We start from the raw sequence: 21029 nt of genomic DNA on the forward strand, positions 1-21029 counted from the left end.
CATTTTGCATTTTCTTTGATGGTTGTGTCAATGTTTCCTATGGTATCTTCTGCCCCTGAGATTCTCTCTCTTCTATCTCTTGTATTCTGTTGGTGATGCTTGCATCTATGACTCCTGGTCTCTTTCCTAGGTTTTCTATCTCCAGGGTTGTCTCCCTTTGAGATTTCTTTATTGTTTCTATTTCCACTTTTAGATCCTGGATGGTTTTGTTCATTTTCTTCACCTGTTTGATTATGTTTTCCTGTAATTCTTTAAGAGATTTTGTGTTTCCTCTTTAAGGGCTTCTAGCTGTTTACCTGTGTTCTCCTGTATTTCTTTAAGGGAGTTATTTATGTCCTTCTTAAAGTCCTCTATCATCATCATGAGATGTGATTTTAAGTCAGAGTCTTGCTCTTCTGGTGTATTGGGGTAATCAGGGTTCACTGTGATGGGAGAACTAGGTTCTGATGATGCCAAGTAGCCTTGGTTTCTGTTGTTTATGTTCTTACATTTGACTTTTGCCATCTGGTTATCTCTGGTGTTAGCTGGTCTTGCTGTCTCTGACTTTGGCTTATCCCTCCTGCAAACCTATGTGTCAGAACTCCTGGGAGACCAGTTCTCTCCAGGAGGAATTTGGGTATCGAGAGCTGTGGTATAGGGTCAACTTGGGTGCAGACAGAGACTAGAAGATTCTTGGTTCCTGTGTCCTAATGGCTCTGTGAGGGTCCCTCTTGGGCCAGGGATTTGAAGAGAAGTGGTGGTCTTACCTGTGCTCGCAGTGTGTAGGCAGTCCTGGGAGACCAGCTCTCTCCTGCAGGTATTTGTATATGTAACTCTGTGGCACAGGATCAGCTCTGGGCACAGACGGAGACCGGAAGGCTCCTATCCCAGGAAGGCTCCTATCCCAGGCCGCCCCTTGGTTCCTGTGCCCTGAGGGTCCTACCTGCACTCACAGTCCTGTCCACACTGCACTCCTGGGAGGCTCACTCCCTCCTGGCACTATTTGGGTATGGATCCCTGTGGCAGAGGATCTGCTACAGGTGGAGAGGGAAACTGGAAGACCTTAGTTTGGGTTTCTATTGCTGTGATAATGAATGTGACAAAGTCAACTTGGGGGGAGAAAAAGAGTTGATTTCATTTTACAACACTCAGGTCAAACTCCATCCCTGAAGTAAGGATAGAAACTCAACAAAATTCAGTTTAAACAGATGCATGTGTGTGTGTATGTATGGATGTGTGTATCTGTGTGTGTGTCTGTGTATGTGTGTTGAGACAGAATCTCTCACTGAACCTGGAGCTCAAAGACTGACTCTGACCAGCAAGTCCTAGGGTGCCCTTGTCTCTGCCTCCTCAGCAATGGAATTGTAGGTGTGCACTGTATACCTGACTTTATCTGAGAGTCCAAACCTAGTGTATTAGTTAGCTTTACTGCTATGAACAGGCACCATGATCAATGCAAGTCCTATAAAGGACAACATTTAATTGGGGCTGGCTTACAGGTTCAGAGGGTCAGTCCATTATCATCGAGGTGGGATCAGGGCAGCATCCAGGTAAGCATGATACAGGCAGAGCTAAGAGTTCTACATTTTCATCTGTAGGCAGCTAGTGGAAGACTGATTTCTAGGCATCTAGGGTGAGGATCTTAAGCCCACACCCACAGTGACACACCTACTCCAACAAGGCCACTCCCTGGGCCAAGCATATACAAACCATCACATTCCACTCCTTGGCATCCATATGTCTCTATGGGGGCCATATCTAAACATAGCATAATGCAAAAATACATTTAGTTCAAATTCAAAAGTTCCCATAGTCTATAACAGTCTCAACAATGTTAAAAGTCCAAAGTCAAAGTTATTATTAAATGAAAGTTTACATGTCTAGTACTAAGAATGAAGTGATCAAAAGGTTTGACAAGCTCAAGTAATATGAAGATAGTGGTTCTCCAAACATGTGAACCAAGAATACAGAAGGCATCATATGTGTGTGTGCGCACACACACACACACACATGCCTAAGCACACACATGTGCACCATAAATTGTTAACTTTTAAACTATGTTTCTCTTATATGTTTAGTCTCTTCAGACTTGGCTTCATTTTGGTTTTTCTTTGTTTGTTGAGATGGGGTTTTCCTAATGTGCCCCAGGCTGGCCTTGAACTCTCAAATCTCCTGCTTTGGCCTCCTGAGCATCACAATTATAGGCATGCACCTCTACCTCATCTCTTCTTTACTCTCGATAGATATGGTTAAAGTTTGTTGAACTTTAATATTTTCCAAGAAAACTTTTCATTCTATTGATGCCTACTTTGCTGTTCTCAATGACTTTCATCTTGGCTCCAATGTTTATTATCTCTTTGATTCTGTTTATATCTAGTTTATTTGCTTTCCTTTTTCTAATTTCATAAGGCCAAAAGGTAGGTTGGTCATAGATTCAAGATTCGCCTTTTAGAAAATATATATAGCAGTGTTTAGAGTTATAATTTCCCCCTCTAGACGCTGCTTTGGCCTTGGCCTGTGAGATCTGATCTTGCTGCGTTTTCATTTGGCTCCAGAAAGGATTTGTTTTGATAATTTCCTGTGGGGAAACCCTGCTATTTAAGGTTGTAGTCTACAGCGTCCAGATAGGGCACAAAACAGAGGACTCCCTTTTCCAGCAGGGCTTCCTCTTCTCTGCCTGACCTATGTCAGGAGCATGACCCTACACACTCTACCTGAGGAAGGTTATGTGGTCCTTGGCAAACTTACAAGTTCAGTTTCCTCTTTCCTAAGAAGCACCTGCAGCAAGCACCTGGACCGCTTTTCCATGCAAATGAGGCATTCCCAGTACATTAGGCACCAGCCAATGATTTACAGTCAACCTGGAAACTCCTTCCCATTCTCCAAGGTTCATTTATACCCCTTGTCCACCCTGACAGAGTGTGTGCACACCAGCGGTTTCTCTGACGATCGCCTAAGAGAGCTGTTTCATTGAATACTGTCTGAGAGAGTGACACTAAATCCTCTGAGAAGGCCTTTGCCCTACAGCACTCCTGGCTGCACAGGGATCCCGCAGACCCCACTGCTCCCCGGAGGGAGGAAATGCACACAAGAAACTACAGTTCCCTTGTGATTTCTCCTTTTTACCCAGTGGCTCTTTAGAGATCTTCTATTTAACTTTCACTTTCTAATGAACCTCTGGCTCCAAATCTTACTCCATTGTGACCAGAGAATACATTCCGCATTACTTTATTCCTTATGAATGTACTGAGGCTTATTTTACAATCTAGCACTATTGTCTGTTTGGAGAGTGTCCACATGCCCTTGGGAAAATGTGTATCTGTTGTTGTTGGACAAAACATTCCATAGGTGTCCTCTGGCCCTTGGTTGGTCCTGGTTAGTCAGGTTGTTCTTCTCTTTACTGTTGATCTCTGTGTAGTTGTTCCCACCACTGAAAGTAGGGTATTGAATTCAGCTGTTATTGCTAAATTGTTTATTTCTTCCTTTGATTCTGTTTGACTTTGCTTTATATACATTAGGGCTCTGGAATGAGCGGCATACGCACGTACAACGTTTATGAATTCCAGATGATTTGGCCCTTCTACCAGTGCAGGTGCACGCTCCTTGCCTATCGCTTTAGTGTTAAAGTCCACTTGGTGAGATGTTTCTCATCAACACTGGTCTCTGTCTGTGTGTCTTATTTGCTTCTTTCACTTTCAAGACGCCTGTGCTCTGAAGCTATTCTGCCTCAGGCATAACACACAGTTGGGTTGTGTGTTTGTTTATTGCATCGGTCTTCTTCGGGTCTTCAGTGTGCTGTTTGATTCATTTATATTTATATGAGGATTTACATAACAAAGTGTCATTTTACTACTGAATACCCTTGGAGGGAGGCTCAACTGAGAAAATGCCTCCAATAAAGTGCAGCGTGTAGGGAGTTTTCTTAATTAGTGATTTATGGGGGCGGGCTCAGCCCATTGTGGGTGGTGCCATTCCCAGGGCTGGTGGTCCTGGTTTCCATAAAGCAGCAGGCTGAGCAGTAACCCCGCTATGGCCTTTGAATCGGGTCTGCCTCTAGCTTCCTGTCCAGCTTGAGTTCTTGCCCTGACTTCCTTTGGTGATGAACTGAGATGTGGAAGCCTAAGCTGAATAAGCCCTCTCCTCCCCAGCTTGCTTTAGTCGTGGTGTTTCACCACAGCAATAGAAACCATAATATTTCCATTATTAGCTTCTTATGTGTGAAATACATATTTTCTAGCTAATCATTTTACTTCCATTAATGCTTCTTACTATTTTTATCTTGGTCGTTATCTTAGGGATCTTAACGAGCATAGTCACTTATAGGGGTTGGGGAGATAGCTCAGTGGTACATAGAGGGGGCTCTGGGTTCAACCACCAGAACGGCAACAGTAAGTATGGAGCTGGGGAGATAGATCAACAGATAAGAATGCTTGCTGGGCAAGCATGAGAACAAAAGTTCAAGTCCCAAACACCCACGTAAAATGCCAGAAATGGCTACATGTACCTCCAGCGCCAGCCCTGGGAGATGGAGACAGACAGCTCCTGTGCTTGCCAGCCAGCCAGCCTAACCAGCCAACTCCTGGATCTGTTTGACCCTGCCTCAAAGCAGCGAGATGGAGAATGGCCAAGGAAACCCTCAGACATCCTCCTCGGCCTCCGTATGCGTGTGCGTGTGCGTCTGCGCATGCCCATATGCACGTGCCCGCCACGAAACCCCTTTTAACTGCTATAATTCACACTTGTACTGCATTTACTTATCCATCTAGTTATGTAGGAGTGTGTGTGCGTGTGTGCCACGATGTGTATGTAGAAGTAAGAGGTTAGCTTGTGGGTGTCAGTTCTCCCCTTTTCGCCGTTTGAGTCCTACAAATCAAACTCCGATCATCAGGCTTGGTGGCACATGCCTTTACCCACTGAGACACTTTCCCAGTTTCTGAGTTTTTCAATTTTCTACCTCTTCTTATTTTCTTTTTATAAGTGTGTGTGTGTGTGTGTGTGTGTGTGTGTGTGTGTGTGTCGGGGGCGGGGGGAGTGATAGGTTCTCACTATGTAGCCCTGACTGTTTTGGAACTCTTGTCTATAGACCCGGCAGGCCTCGAACTCAAGGAGATCTGCCTGCCTCTGCCTCCTGAGAGCCAGGATTAAAGACATGAACAATCACACCCTGCTCTTCAATTTTTCTTTTTGAATTTGAAAAAGAACATAAAAATAACTATAGATCTTTTGCTTTAAATTTTTGAACTGTCATCAGAATTGGATTCATGAAAATAAGAAAGGGCTCTTGGCAAATCCTACTTAGATACACACTAGCCCCTAGTGTGCCTTCTTTCAAAATGCTTGTGGAATGAACACTTACCTTATCTAGTAATACATTCTGCCACAACCTAAATATGATCAGGTAACTTCTGTCTCTGGCACCAAAAGATGTAAAGAAAAACTACAAAGAAAAAGAAGGAGACAAATTTAGTACTGTAAAAGTTCAGAGGGGAAGCATCTGTCCTGAAGGTCTCTGGGGTCCTGCTATGACCATAGCCGACTACTCCCAACTTTCAACAGTTTTCACTTACCCTTGTGCTAAAAGAAAAACAAATAATTCTTGCATAAATAAGATGTCTTTATAAACCCTGCCTTATAACACATAGTATCTTATAGAAAATTTTCAAGCGCAATGGTTTTTTTTTTTAACTACGAAAATGGGCTAAGACTGGGTAGCTGTTTGTTTATCATAATTTTCTCAAATTAATCTAAATAAATTCATAGACTAAAATGGAAAGTTTTTATTCTAAACTTTGAGATATGGTGCCTGTCATGCCTGGTAACTGAGCCCCATATAAACTAAAAATACAAGTGGACTTCACAGATGTCTATATTAGTAATACAAATTTTAAGTTATGTAATTTTTTCAAGTTTAAAAAATCCAAAAATATTGGCTCTCTGTTAACAGTGCACATAAAACACCCAAGCTAAACTTGGGAGGCCTATGATGGGATAAAAACAAGAAAGTAATAAAATGCTCAAACTATAATTCTGTGTCTCTTTTTAACCGAATGTATTTCTCCACATTTAGCTATTTTTGTGAAGTCATTTAAAGTTTACTCTCTGTCATCTGGTCAGTGACTTCCTGTCACAAAGTGCTTATCTACAGGAAGGGAAAGCAAGTGATTAAGAAACTTTCACACGTTGATTTGGGCATTAATGCTTTCACAGACAGATTTTTCAATTCATTAACCTGAGTCCTCCAGGCAGTGGTGGCATGCTTTAATCCTGGGAGGCAGAGGCAGGTTGATCTAAGTTAGAAGCCAGCCTGGAGTACAGAGCCAAGTTCCAGGACAGCTAGGGATAGACAGAGAAACTCTGTCTCAGAAAAAAAAAAAAAAAAAAAAGCTGAGACCTAGATATATTCTCTGTTGTTGTTTAGTTTTTGTTTGTGGTGGATTGCTTTTCAAGACAGGATTTCTCTGTGTATCCCTGGCTGTCCAAGAACCAGATATATAGACCAGGCTGACCTTGAACTCAAAGAGATCTGCCTGTCTCTGCCTCCTGAGTGCTGGGACTAAAGGCATGTGCCACCATGTCTAGCTATGGATATATATTCTTTGTAGAAGATACATCCTAGCACACTCTAGGCAGTTTTGTGTACATAGCATATAACCTAATGATTACTAATGTCCCTGTAGCCTGTGGATTTCTTTATTTATTTTTATTAGCATACAAAGAAGTAGATTTAATTGTGACATCATTAAACAAACACAATTGTATTGTATGTTATTCCCATCCTCCTGTCTTTCCCACGGCTGGCTGCCCTGCTTTTTCCTCTGCAACTAGTAACTATTCAAACATACAAGAATCTGTTATAGATCCTGGGTCTCCACAAGACATTGTAACTTCAAGAGCTACCTGCATTTCCGATGCTACCTGCGTAAAACAGATCTTCCTCTTATTAATCTGGCAAAGGCGGAGAAGTGGCTCACCTTTTCCCCCTCCGTGATGATCTGGATAGCATTTGGGATGAGTCGAGCAGTTTTCTCCTTGGTCATAAAGGTTATATTCTTTAAAGCAATAGAAATCTAAACACACACATATAAAAAAATGCTTTTTAAAAACTGGAATGCATATTTTCAGAGGCATATAGAACCCCAAATACCAAGTGTTGCATTAATCTAATCCAGAGTATTTGGCTGAAAGCCCTGCTTTAGGGGTATACATGCACATGCTGTGTTCTCTGTGAACATGAAGCTAGTGTCATTAGAGGAGAGGGGCTCTGGGTCATTCAGACATGCTCCCCTTCCGTGTTACGTTCATCAATACGAGGATCTAGCATTAGGACTGGGTGTGAATGACGTGGGAGTTCAGGGTCCACATTTAAACCCTCAAGCACAATCTAGACAAGTCTGTCAGGTAACCATGGTTTTGATAGCCAAGCCAGGCCCCTTCCAACCTAACTGCATTAAGTACGAATGGGGTTTGATGTGTTAAAATTAGAAAAATACATTACACATTTATGTATATATAAACATATGATACTTACATAAACATAGATATACAAATATAAATGGCTTTGCTTTTGAATCATCTTAAATACATTCCTTTTAAGAATACTGTTTATTCTAACTATGCAGTTATTTCTATCAACAAATCAAATGCAAACATGTCTTACTGTAGTTTCCCATCTGAAGATGTTGCTATAGAAACACAGCCATTTTTCTGAAAGGTACAGCCTCCCCTGAACCAAGATATCCTTCTGGAGAGCGCAAGCATAATCTATAGAGACAAAGATAAGAGAAGGGCATTCACAAAAGTCCGAAAACAGAATAAACCTTATACTACTTCAGCTCGTGGGATGCCATCGCTGTCTACTCACTCATTCATTCATTCATTCATTCATTTGTTCATCCATACATTCTATGCCAGCTATTTTGTTGGGCACTAGGCTCATCAGAAATATTTCTTATCCTCCTGGAACTTTGTAAATGAAAGATAGGTATGATGGTTGATATTGTCAACCTGCAAGAATCTGGATTTGTCGGGGAGATAAGCCTCTGGGCCTTCCTGTGAGGGATTGTCTCAATCAGATTAATTGAACAAGTGAGACCCACCCTGGATACCGGTGGTACCATTCTAGGCTGGGGTCCCTAACTGTATAAGATGGAGAAAACTCGCTGCTTCCTGACCATGAGTGTGATGTGACAAGCCACCTTGAGTGCCCAACACCATGACTTCCTCACCATCATGGACTGTGAGCCAAAGTGAAGTGGTCTCCTTCAAGTTGCTTTTGTTGGATTTTAAAGCAGCCACCAGAAAAGTAACTACTACAGTCCAGGAACACACTCCCCCGTGGTAGGGAAGACCCAGGGTGGGAGCAGGTTGCTCAGTGATGGAGAAGCAGAGAAATGGGAATCACTCTGCTCAGCTGCTTTTCCCCACTTTCCCTTCAGTTACAGGACCCAGCTCATGGATGGAATGGTGTGACCCACATCCAGACACACCCAGAGGTGTATCTCCTAGGAGATGCCAAATCCAATCAAGTTGATAGTGAAGATACAAAGACAAGTAAGATGATGGCCAAAGTGTAAAGATATATAACAAGAGCTGGTTATACAGCTTGGGGAGGGGTGGGGTGTGGAGAAGCGCTATCAGGAATCATTTCCCTGAATAAGTAATCTTTAAAAAAGAATCCAAAGATCAATAAAGAGGTGACAGAATTATGATAGACCAGGACATGCACAGGCCCCATGGTAGAAATACAAAGCACATTTGAGAGCTAAAAGACTGGGCATGGTGGCACACACCTTTAATCCCAGTGCTCAGGAGGCAGAGGCAGACAGATCTCTGTGAGCTTGAGCCTCACATACTGAGCTCCAGGCCAGCCAGAGATATATAAAGAGACCTCGCCTTTATTGTCAACTTGGCACAATCTAGGATTCCCTAGGAGAAGTGTCTCAGTGAGAGATGGCCGAGATTGATTAGCTGTGGCCATGTCTTAGGAGACCGTCTTGATTACACTGGCTACGGTGGGAAGAGTAGACCACTGTGGGTAACACTGTTCTCTGGGTTTCAGTTCTAGCCTGTGTAAGAGTAGAGAAAGAATACTGAGCACAAGCCAGCATGCATGCGTTCCTCTCGTTCCTAATTATGGATGCGATGTAACCAGCTCTCTCCCTCTGACGGACTATAACCTAGTACTGTGAGCTGAAATAACCCTTTCTTCTCTAAGCTGATTTTGTCAGGGTATTTTGTTAACCTTTCCGTTTTTCAGGAAACAAAGACAACGGGTCTAGTTTGCTTTCTGTTGTTGCAATAAACACTCTGACCCCAAGAAACTTGGGAGAAGAGGGAAGGGTTTGTTTGGTTTACACTTCCACATCACAGTCTGTCATCTGTGAGGGAAGTCATGGCAGGGACTGGTGCAGAAACCACTGAAGAACACTGTTTACTGGCTTGGTCCCCACTTGCTCAGCTTGGTTTCTTATACAACCCCAGGACCAACTGCGTAGGGTCAGAACCGCCCACAGTGAGCTAAGCCCTTACACATCCATCATGAAGCAGGAAAAGCCCCACCGACATGCTCACAGGCCAGGGGATGGTGACAATTCTTCAGTTAAGGGTCTCTCTTCCCAGATGACTCTAGTTTATGTCAAGTTGCTAAAAACTAACCAGCGCAGCTATCATGCCTCTAAGATTCAGCTCTCACTTCCTTGCCTAATGCAAACCATAGCTCACAGTACAAGATATGAAGAACTTCTGTGAGGTGACTCTGTCAACTGCTACATTTTAAAACGGCATAAAGTAATGTTCTTTTTTTTTTTTTAATTTTAAAATAAAAGTTGTCAGGCATGGGTGGTGCACACCCTTTAATCCCAGCTCAGGAGGTGGGAGGATCTCTGTGAGTTTGAGGCCAGCCTGACATGGTGAGTTCCAGGACAGTCAGAGCTAGATAAAGAGACCCTGTCTCAAAATGGCACAAAGCAAGAAAGCTGATAAGCCTCAAAATATTTAGCCTTAGTTGTGTTAAATTCTAAGAACTGAGCAAAGTAGTTAGTCTTTCAAGGGGGAAAAAAAAAGCTGAGATGCCACAAATAAAAGCTGTTAATAAATAAGCCAGCAGAGTGGGTGTCCCATTCACTACTATGTATGTCCCAAGCAGACGGGGTCAAAGGTCGCCTTTCAGGTGTCACGAAATTTTTATCTCACTGAAACATTTTATCACCCAATGCTTCTCACACTTCAGAGATACCTGGTTGGCTGAGAAGAGAGGGCTAGCCCCTCCCCAGAGCTCTGACTACATAGGTCTGGGGCAAGGTTAAGGTGACTGTCACAGGCTGTCAGATGGTGCCTGCCTTGCCAGATCATAGATCGCCCTGCACTATTTTATACTACTGATACTGAAAGAGAGCGCACACACCTGGAATGTCTTAACAGAAGAATATTTGACATATGCTGATGGACATTTCAGTAATTTTAAAATGTGGCTTCCTTAAAACAAGGGCTATCATAATAAATGTAGACCACAGTAAAATTGCTTAAAATTGTGGCAAAGGAAAAATAAATACATATAAAAGATAGCAAAGGCGTTGTATCACACATAAAAGGTAGAACATTTTCTTTTAAAAGGGGTTATGGATTTTTTTTTTTGTGCTCCCAACGTTGTTACTTATAAACGAGCATCTACAATAAAAATAATTGCCACTTCAGGAGGTAATGTCCCACCTGATCAGTTATATTAAGGACCTGATTCGCCTAGGATGAAATAAGAAAATAATGCTTATCAGAAATCATTGTTACAGACTTTGTAAATTCACAATGGCTTACCAGAAAGCTGTAGTAAAACTCAAGAAATTAACCAAGCTCCTTAGGTCACTTTGACACATCTTGCTTTATTCAATTTTGTAGTAATAACATGATCAATTATGGCACAATTAAATGGCCCAAAATGTCTATAAAGATTTATTTTCATAATCACAAAATAAATGATACAGAACAAAGCAGGAAGAGAATCCAGGGACGGATCAATGCAATATACATTAAATCAATACAATATGCATTAAGTAGTAGACAAGGCGAGATGATTCTCTGCCTTAGTAAGAACTTAGGATGCAGGCATAAGTCCATAAGGAACCTAACGGGAGAATGTGCTTTCTCTTTTCTTTCTTTTTGTTGTTTTGAGACAGGGTCTCACTGTGTAACTGTGTACCTCTAACTGGCCTGAAAACTCACTCTGTACACCAGGTTGGCCTCGAACTCACAGAGATCTGCCTGCCTCTGCTTCCCAAGTGCTGGAATTAAAGGAGTGTATGACAATGCCCAGCTTTGAAAAAAATATAGTAAATAAAACAAATGTTTTTTTTTAAACCAATAATATCAGGAAATACATGTCTCCAAGTATTCCACTCTATGGTAGTGACAGAGGGAAGCGCTGCAATGAGGGCCTCGGGAGGCAGAGGAAGGAGCCCTTACGAGAACATTTTGAAGTTTGCTTTTCTAGAGTTAGTATTTAAATGACAATGAAAAAAACCTCTCCTTTTGGTATTTTGTTAGCTTTTTACTTGCAACAGCTAAAAGAGTAAGTATAAATTGAAAAAGAAAAAAAAAAGGAAGGAAAAAACCCCTCGTGTCCGTGGGCAGAAGGGGAGACCCTCATACCCTTGGCTTCTCTCAGAGCATTTCCTTCCAATGACTTCTCAGTTCTTTTCTTGACAGTTTGAATCTTTTCAAAAGCCAGGGAGGCTTCTCACCTGCTTCACAGCCCAGGGTCCCAGGAGCCATCCAGGAAGATAAGAGCCTAGCTTTGCTGGGTAACTGACAAACTACCTCTGTCATACAGATGTGAGTTTATGTTTCCTACAGGCTGTTGCAGCTGTTTTCCCTAACTACTAGGTAAAGTTGAGATGGATTAAATGTGACACACATGGTGAATGTCAACTTGGCTCATTTCAGGACTGGTCCTTCCTGTCTCTCCCCCACCCCTACCCCCCTTACTCCTCCCCCTCCTTTTCTTTCTTCATTTCAGACAGGTTTTCTCTCATAGAGCCTAGCCAGGCTGGCCTCAAACTCACTTTGAACCTCTACTCCTCCGGCCTCCATCCCTCCAGTGTTGGAATTACAGGCCTGTGTCACCACATCCTGTCTGCATGGTGCTGGGGATGGGACCCCTGATGCAAGCGCTCACCCTACTGAAGGCACTCGCCCCACTGAAGCACTCAGCTGTATCTGTCTAAGGAGGTGGTTTCCAGCCCCATGGATCTGCAGGGCTGTCAGTTTTTGTGATCTCACACACCCACAGCATATCCTAAGCTCTGTTTTGTTTGTAGGCTTTGCTTTGTATTGTTGTTCATTTTAGACAGGGTCTCTCTGTGTACCTACGATTGGTAATGAACTCACTGCATATCGTAGGCTGGCCTGAAACTTGGCATCCTCTGCCTCTAAATGCTAGATTTGCAGCCCTGTATCAACATGGCTCGCTCGCACTCTAGTTTATGTTTAATCAATAACAAATTGCTCCTTTTTTTTTTTTTAATTCTCCTGCCTTTGTGGAGAGGTATTCTGAGGTGGCAAGAGAATTAGTACTAGATTGCATGTCCTCACTACAACACTGCCCTGTCTGTACCTCTCTACCTTGTTCACCTAAATAATCAGAGAGTTCAAACTGTAAGCTTTGAGCAAGAACATCACAAAAGAATCGTCTTCCAGACAATTCTTTTAAAAGGGTAATAAATTTAAAGGTATGAATACCACTACTTAAAAAGACAAAACAGAACAACAGGTCATAGTGCCCACTGGAAGGGGTAGTAGTTAGACATGGGTTTACTCCCTCCCGCCCACCGCCCCCCCCCCCTTGTACAAGCTCCTTTAGAGATGGCAAAGACAACATTTAATCAATTAAATTCAAAACAGGGCTGGGCGTGGGACGGGAAGGTGCATAAGCAGACAGAAAGATTTTACCCAGTTTTAGAAGACTGGAAGCAGATGCCAATGAATAAGCCCTCCTATAAAACGAGTGACTAAAGAAAACCAAAAAAAGAAAAAAAAGAAACTCCAAATATATGCAAGCTATTTGCATTTTAGTCATCTCCCCCAAGGCCCCTTTCCCATGCCCTAGCCCCACCCCACTCAGCACTGAGGGTATGGATATGCCCCTAAAGTGTAATTTTTTTCTACAAGTAGAGTTACTGGCTCAAGTTCATTATAGATTTTAATAAATATTTCTTTGATCAAGATTAGTAAATAAAAGTCAGAAGGCTCAAGTGAGTACTGAGAATAAAGAAAAGGCCATGCTAACGCAGATAGATGCTTGGACATTTTCTAAGATACCTCTGGCCATCCCACAGCAAACGTGCCTGATGTCACAACTAGACAGTGCTGGGGCTACTTAGCACTTGGACTGGCAAACTGTTTCCAAGGGATAGTTAGAGACAGCTGTAATTTTGCACTTATGCTTGAGAAAAATTAGCTAACAATCTAATTGCAAGGGCTACATCTATCTGAGGAGGCGAAGGGCCTTGAAATGCGGTTGTCAGCGTTGAACACCAAACAGTGCTTAATTAGCATGTACATGTTTGAGAAAGGTTTTCACCGTGACAGTACCGCTTTATCCATCTGTATGTCAGCTGTGAGGCGAAACTCTCCTCAGCCATGTAGGTATGGAGAGTGAGAGGTGAGGAGACCTTAGCTTTAGGTACAGAACTCTGCTATTCACTAGGTCCCAGCTGTGGCTTCTTCCTTCCCCTTTTTCCTCCTTGTCACCAATGACCAAGTCCAAATTTGCCAAGTCCAAATTTGATTAATTTCCAGCTCCTATATTTTCTTTATTTCTTTCATTTTATGTACATTGATGTTTTACTTGCATGTATGTCTGGATGAGGGTGTCCAGTCCCCTGGAACTGGACAGACAGACAGTTGTAAGTGGCTATGTAGGTGTAGGTAGCTGAACTCAAGTCCTCTGGAAGAGTGGCCAGCCGGTGCTCTTAACCATTGATCCGTCTCATGGTTTTAAGGAAGGGTCTCTCATTGAACCTGAAGTTCACTGATTTATCTAGTCATGAGCTTCACTGATTGGCCTGTCTCCTCATCCCCCTGCCCCCTGCTGCAGGGGTCACAGGAGAGCACCCCCCACACATGGCTTTTACATGGGTTCTAGGATTGTTCAGGTCCTTGTGCTTGTTCATCAGACACTTCACCAGTGACGCCGTCTCTCCAGCCCATGAACTTCTGAAAGTTTAGGGAAGACTGTTATGTTACTCCTCCATAACTGTTTAACTATTTAAGAATTTATTCATAACAATATGGACTCATAGAAATTTATTTGATTCTTTGGTTCGTTATCCCAAATCGTTATTTTGTTGCTTGAGCTATTCTGACTTTGAACATCAGGGGCTGTTCCAAGTTGCTGCCTGTTTCCGTTTTCTTAACCTACCCTCGGTACCATAACCATAGCGTGCTCTGTCCTCACTGGTCTCGGCTTGTTACGGCTCCATAAACTTCCTCTGGGAGAGGGATGTTTTACGAAGTCAAGATCTGAGCTCTAGACATGTTCCCTGCCGCCAGAGTCTTAGCCCACAGAGATAGGAAATAGACAGGCAGAGCCAGCCCTCCGTAAACATGGCTTCTACCTTCTCAGACTAAATCACAAAGGTATGTTTAAATGTTTCTTTTCAAAACATTACTGAACTTGCACAAACTTGTTTTCAAGTCACGATTCCCTAAACTCACCGTGTGAGCCATCACTAGTAATCCAGAGATGATTTAAACTACACGAAAGGCTGTGCTTGGGTTCCACGTGAATGCCACACTACTTTACATAAGAGCTTAGGTATCCATGGACCTTGGCATCTGAGGGGACTTCCTGGATCCAATCTCCTGAAACAGCAAAGAGCTGCTATCTATACTGAGTCACTCATGACTGGAATGGGTTCACTCATTTATAACACAAATAGTGTCATTGTTACAACCAGGGTGTCCCTGAGACCTTGGTTATTTCTAAAAATTTTATGCAGCGGAGTTCCTACATAAAGATGCGGTCGGTGAACAGTCGTGCAATCACCACCAAAATACAGAGGCATCCTGGCACCCCGAAAATGATCCCTGTGCAGCCATTCTCCCCTTTATATCAGGTTCTAAATGTCTACATTAACCATGGTGACTGTACCAGTCAGGAAAACACACAAATAACTAACCTTTTAAAGACAAACACACACACTCTGAAAAATGTATAAAAGACAAAATATTAGCTAAATTATACAGATAGAAGAGCCAACTCTTTTCTCCACATTTTCCTGGGTGGCTCGCCAGTGTTACAAGGAGCGTACAATGAAATTAGTATCTTTTGAAATAGTAAAACTCACCAGGGGTGGGGGTGATAACACACCTGTAATTCTAGTGCTTACAAGGTAGAGGCAGGGGGATAGCTCCCAGTTTGAGGTCAGCTGGTCTACATAGAAAGTTGCAGGCCAGCAGGAGTACATAGACCCTGTCTCCACAAAACAAAACAAAACAGGGTAGGAACCAACAAGCTCCGTTTTAGAACGGTTTCTGTGAAAAGCCTTCTGTTTTAAGTGGGAGGCAAGAACATTTGTAACACATGCAAAAACAGTTGTAATTGTTTTTAATAACTAACACTTTGCCTTCCATCACAACAAAAGGACAAAACTGGCTCTCCTTTCCCTCCAAATCCTTCAGTACCCACCACCACTTCTCTCAATTTCCTATTTGAAATTTTTATTATAAAATTATATTGCTTCTGCTGGGAGCAGTGACATATGTCTGCAATCACGGCACTTGGGAGGATCAGGAGCACAGGGTTATCCTGAGATACAATGAGTTCAAGGCCAACCTGGATACATAAGACCTTATTTCATTCCCCAGAAGCCATATACAAATCCAGATGTGGGGGCTCAATGGCTAAGAACACTGGTGACTCTTCCAGAGGGCCCAGGTTCGATCCCAAGCATCCACATGGTGGCTCACAACTATCTGCAACTCCAGTCTTAAGGGACCTGACGCCCTCTTCTGGCCTCGGAAGGCACTGCATGCACATACACTTGCAGGCAAAACAACTATACACACAAAAATAATAAAACTTTAAAAACCATAAAGCTGAGTGTGGTGGTGTGCTTGGAATCTCAGCCCTGGGGAAAAAGACAAGAGAAACGCAGCCAACTGGTGAGCTTCAGGTTCAGTGAGAGACCCAGTTCCACAACATAAGGTGAGCTAATTTGGAAGGCATTCAGCATTGGCCTCTGGCCTCCACACACATGCACACCTACATGCGTGTGTGTGTGTGTGTGTGTGTGTGTGTGTGTGTGTGTGTGTGTACAAAACCAAATACACAATAAAGCATTTCTATTATAAAAATGACTAAACTTGTTACTGGGAAGCCTAGCACATATAAAATTCTGCATGAACCATAACATGAATAATGACTTATTCCTAAATTTATCCCTAGAACATTCTTATTAAATTGATCTATCAGTGCACTTGTTGAGGGGTGTAGTTTTCTCAGGAGAGCTGTCATATGATGACTATCAAATCTAAATGTTCCTTTCATAGCCTTACATAGTGATACCGGAAGAAACCATGAGCTCACATTTCTTCTTAGTACGTAATATCTCCTAGGTCAGAAATCACTGTTCCCTGGTTACACGTGGCATAAGCCCATCTAACTGTAAAACAGGACACTGCATTCCCTGTCTATCGAAGGCCTAAGAGTTCTCTCCATGCTGTCCGTCATGTCTGTCTGTCTGCTGCGTCCTGAGTACCTGCTATCAGCTTCTCCGAGTCCGGCAGGTGTGTGAACTGCTGTCTGTATTCCTCATTCCTGTCTTTATAGGTGGAACTCGAGATCTGAAACAATAAAAAGATTAGGTTTCTGCTTACTTACACGTATAATCGCTTAGAAAACACGTTCAAATATGAAACTTAAAAGGCACATCCTTTCCGTCAATATTATGTCCTTATATGAAAGACCCATGAACACTTCAGAAGCCATCCCTGTGAACGCGGGACAGGCCATGAAAGCTAGGAGCTGTGTCGACAGAGGAGGCTGGGCTGATGGAGAGAAAGCAGAAAATCTGTGTTTACAAGTAAAGTGGGGGGCCCTAAAGCCATCTGGGCAGCCTGAGAGCGTGGTCCCACCTGGAACAAACCAAGCATCAGACTATCGAGGGCTTTGGCGGACGGATCTGGTAGGTAAGGAGGCCGTGCGGGCTTGACACCGTCCATATGTGTTATTAGACGCGTTCTCACGACCGGCCAGGAAAGACGCAACAGACCAGAATCTTCTGCGGCAAAGCTTTATTGCTTACATCTTCAGGAGCCAGAGTGCAAGAAGCAAGAGAGAGAGAAAACGAAACCCCGTCCCTATTAAGGAGAATTTTCCTTCGCCTAGGACGTGTCACTCCCTGATTGGCTGCAGCCCATCGGCCGAGTTGACGTCACGAGGAAGGCAGAGCACATGGAGTGAAGAACCACCCTCGGCACATGCGCAGATTATTTGTTTACCACTTAGAACACAGCTGTCAGCGCCATCTTGTAACGGCGAATGTGGGCGCGGCTCCCAACATCTCCCCCTTTCCTTTTAATAAGAGCAAATAGGCCACCCATATTAATGAGAGTGGAGATAGAGGTCAAATCCCCAGTGTGTAGGTAAAGGAGCCATGTACAGGATTAGCTCTTAGGCTCACAAGCTTTTACCCAGAGCAACCCTGACCTGCTCCCGTGTCGTTTTGCCTGGGGGAAGGGAACTAGGACACTGAACCTTCATGAAAGATGACATGTCTCCCTAGAATAGGCTCATATATGCCGCAGAGCCTCTCCATTGCAGTGCTTAGCCGTGCAACTCTCTCGGGCTGCTGAAGCACACTCACTCTATCCCATGCAATGAGTCTAGCCTCGTGAGATGTAAGAGCTGAGTGGCCAGCGACCTATTGCCTAGGCATAGATAACCATATATCAGGGGGAGCTCCATGTTCTAGTCCTGCAAGCGCCTGGGCAATAACCACCTTGTCTCTCCTAGTTTGGGCCTTAAGCTTACAGACCAATCAAAGAAGCAACACTAATCCACAGCAAAGTGTATCTCCAAATAATATTAATCCCACCCATTTTTTAAAGAAAGAAAATGCTGAGGAGATCCAATTGGGTAATCCTTTGGTCAGGGACAGGTCCAAGCGCGTGGAGTTGACCTGAAGTCTCAATTCCCGAAGGATCTGTTCAAATTCAGCCGTCCAATTCTGTAACATATACTGAAAAAGACTTTTTGACAAATTAGCTGCCCTAGTAAATTTAACATACTGAATGGAAGTAACACACAATCCCGGAAACTTTTGTTCACATCCCAGCTGAGTTATTTGTCATAATACATCTAGTTGTTCCTAGACAAGATCTATGAGTTGATTAACCAGCATGAGACCTCTCTGTATCTTGACATTAGCTGAGGCCTGTTTATCTATGACTGTAGTCACTGAGGCTGACAAAGTGTTAATGGTGTCAGTTGTCTGGACCTGTCCAGACAGAGCCAAGGCTGTCTGAATCAAGGCTAAACCCAGTTCCTAGTTAGTGTAAAAAGCAGGAGAATACTTGAGCATTATACATCACCGTCATTGGGAGTGGAAATGTCGACATTATCCCCCAACGCTGCTCTCTCTTTATTATTGACGCCCTGGACATCACCAAGACGAGGGACATCAGTATTCCCTTGGTCAGTCTGGATTTTTCGGGTGAGTCTTTTTGGTATCCAAAATGGGTTGTCTTCATTCTGTGGGAAAACACAGATAGCTCCCCTGGATCTTATCAAAATAGGATCCGGGCCATACCATTTATTATCAAGGACATTTTTCCATTTAACCATCTCATTGGGCCTATCTGACTCTGAACAATGACGTTCAGCCGCAGTATGGCCATGAGCATCAATATTTAAAAAATTGAGTGTAAAGAGTGCCAAAGACACAGACACTCTTGGTGCTCGGGGTACAGTCTCCTCAAAAGTTCCCCTCTTCTGTTTTATAAGATAGGCTTTGAGGGTGCGATGCGCACGCTCAACAATACCCTGTCCTTGAGGGTTGTATGGAAGTCCAGTCAGGTGGGTTACGTCCATCTGACGGCAGAACTGCTGAAATTTTTGAGACGTATAAGCTGGTCCATTATCAGTCTTAAGGAGTTTGGGTTTCCCCCAAGCACTCCATGCCTCAAGACAATGTTGAATCACATGTGAGGCTTTTTCTCCGGTTAACGGAGAAGCAAACATGATGCCAGAACATGTGTCAATGGACACATGGAGATATTGAAGTTTTCCAAAGGAAGAAACATGTGTAACATCCATTTGCCAGACCTGTAGAGGTCGAATACCGCGTGGGTTAATTCCCACATGAGGAACTGGCAAAAGAGCTTCTTGTACATAAAGTTGACACATAGTAGGACTATTGGACATTCCCTGTGGTAAGACCTTCCATTGATACCTCTTATCAGGTTCCATGTGATTAATAGAGGGGATGGTAAAGGCAAATCTGGGCCTATCCCTTGGACACAAAGGTATAGAAAAGAAACAATCTTTAATATCTATAATAATTAAATTCCAGCCACGTGGTAAGGCGGAAAGTACAGGGAGACCCCTCTGTACTGGGCCAAATAAGTTCATTTGCTCATTAATGGCTCTGAGGTCATGGAGCAGTCTCCACTTTCCTGACTTTTTCTTAATTACAAAAATTGGAGTATTCCAAGGTGAGGTAGAGGGTTCAATATGGCCTAATTTTAATTGTTCCTCTACCAGTTGAATCACAGCTTCTAGTTTTTCAGAGGATAGGTGCCATTGAGGAACCCACACTGGGTCCCCTGTTTTCCATGGTATGGGTCGTGCTGCCCCAATGGCCGCTAAGGAAAACCCAGACCCTGTCTGTCTTGGTTTCCATTAGGTGAGATGGGCTCTATCCTTCCCTGTTCTTGATGTCCTAACCCTTTTCCTTCTTTATAACCCATCTTTGCCATGATATTTTTTGCTTTAGTTGAATACCCTCCCGATGGGGCGTTTTCATTGGACAAAATAAGGCCCAAATGCTGCATAATATCCCTTCCCCAGAGGTTAACCGGGAGTGGGAGCACATAAGGTATGAATTTCCCTTGCTGTCCTTCAGAGGATTCCCACGTCAAGGCAATGGAGCTTATAGTGGGACATGATTGATATCCTAGGCCCTGTAATGAATGAGATGACTCTGTGGTGGGCCATGCTTTGGGCCACCAATGTGTAGAGATTATACTTTTATCTGCTCCGGTATCAAGGATGCCTTCAAACTCTTTTCCGTTAATCTTAAGGCGGAGCTTAGGTCTATCATTTAAAGATACAACCAAATAGGCAGAATCATTTCCTGAGGAGCCCATTTTCTTTATCTCAGGTCCTGCAGATTTCTCCCTGGTATTATCAGGGAGGAGCAGCAGCTGAGCTATCCTATCTCCTTTACTAATAGAAAAAACGCCTTTAGGGCTTGAGCACAGGACCTGTATTTCAGGGGAATGTTGACAATCCATAACTCCAGGGTGGACTACTAAGCCCTGCAAGGTGAGTGAACCCCGGCCGAGAATAAGGCCCATGGTTCCCGGGGGCAAGGATGGTATAGGCTCCACTGGCACCGGCTGAATACTCATTTGAGGCATTAATAGGAAGTCAGAGGCGGCACGCAGGTCCACCCTTGTGGGTCTTCCTGGGTCGCCTCTCTGACTGCTTCCTGGGTCCTGACAAACCGGTTCCCATATCTTTGAAGGCCCTGGGACCGAGGGCCCGATGACCCGTTTTTTGGCACATCAGTTGATTGACTATCAGGTGGGGGAAGAATTCTGCCCTTTATATCCCTCACAGAGCGACACTGGTCAGCTCTATGATAACCCTTGCCACACTTAGAGCAAAGAGTGAGAGTCCCTCCCTGTTTATCTGGAGCTCTGCAATCTTTCTTAAAATGCCCAGGCTTTCCGCAATTAAAACATGTCCTCTGATCATTTCTGCTCATGGAGCGGTTCTGAGATTGGAGGATGGCGGCCGCTAAGCCTGCATTGGTGAGAGGTCCCCCAAGCTC

At 43.5% G+C, this 21029-nt stretch overlaps 1 protein-coding gene across 6 annotated transcripts in view; it reads right to left on the reverse strand.

Annotated features, from left to right (window-relative positions):
* The window catches only part of Gramd1c (GRAM domain containing 1C), an 85031-nt gene that overhangs the window by 42994 nt on the left and 21008 nt on the right, over positions 1-21029 (reverse strand). For 3 of the 6 annotated variants that reach the window (XM_011245853.2, XM_006521894.3, XM_006521895.4), the window contains exons 3-6: positions 16731-16815; positions 7637-7740; positions 6951-7046; positions 5336-5416 (exon numbers count right to left, since the gene is read on the reverse strand). In XM_011245853.2, coding sequence (XP_011244155.1) covers positions 5336-5416; positions 6951-7046; positions 7637-7740; positions 16731-16815 — 366 coding nt within the window. Of the gene's footprint in view, positions 1-4483; positions 4603-5335; positions 5417-6950; positions 7047-7636; positions 7741-16730; positions 16816-17106; positions 17270-18564; positions 18666-21029 lie in introns of those variants that run through there. The other 3 variants (NM_001359085.1, XM_006521896.2, NM_001172107.1) reach the window with 3 other exon arrangements.

The sequence above is a fragment of the Mus musculus genome, chromosome 16, assembly GCF_000001635.26.
Source record: "Mus musculus strain C57BL/6J chromosome 16, GRCm38.p6 C57BL/6J".
In the NCBI taxonomy this organism is placed as follows: Eukaryota; Metazoa; Chordata; class Mammalia; order Rodentia; family Muridae; genus Mus; species Mus musculus.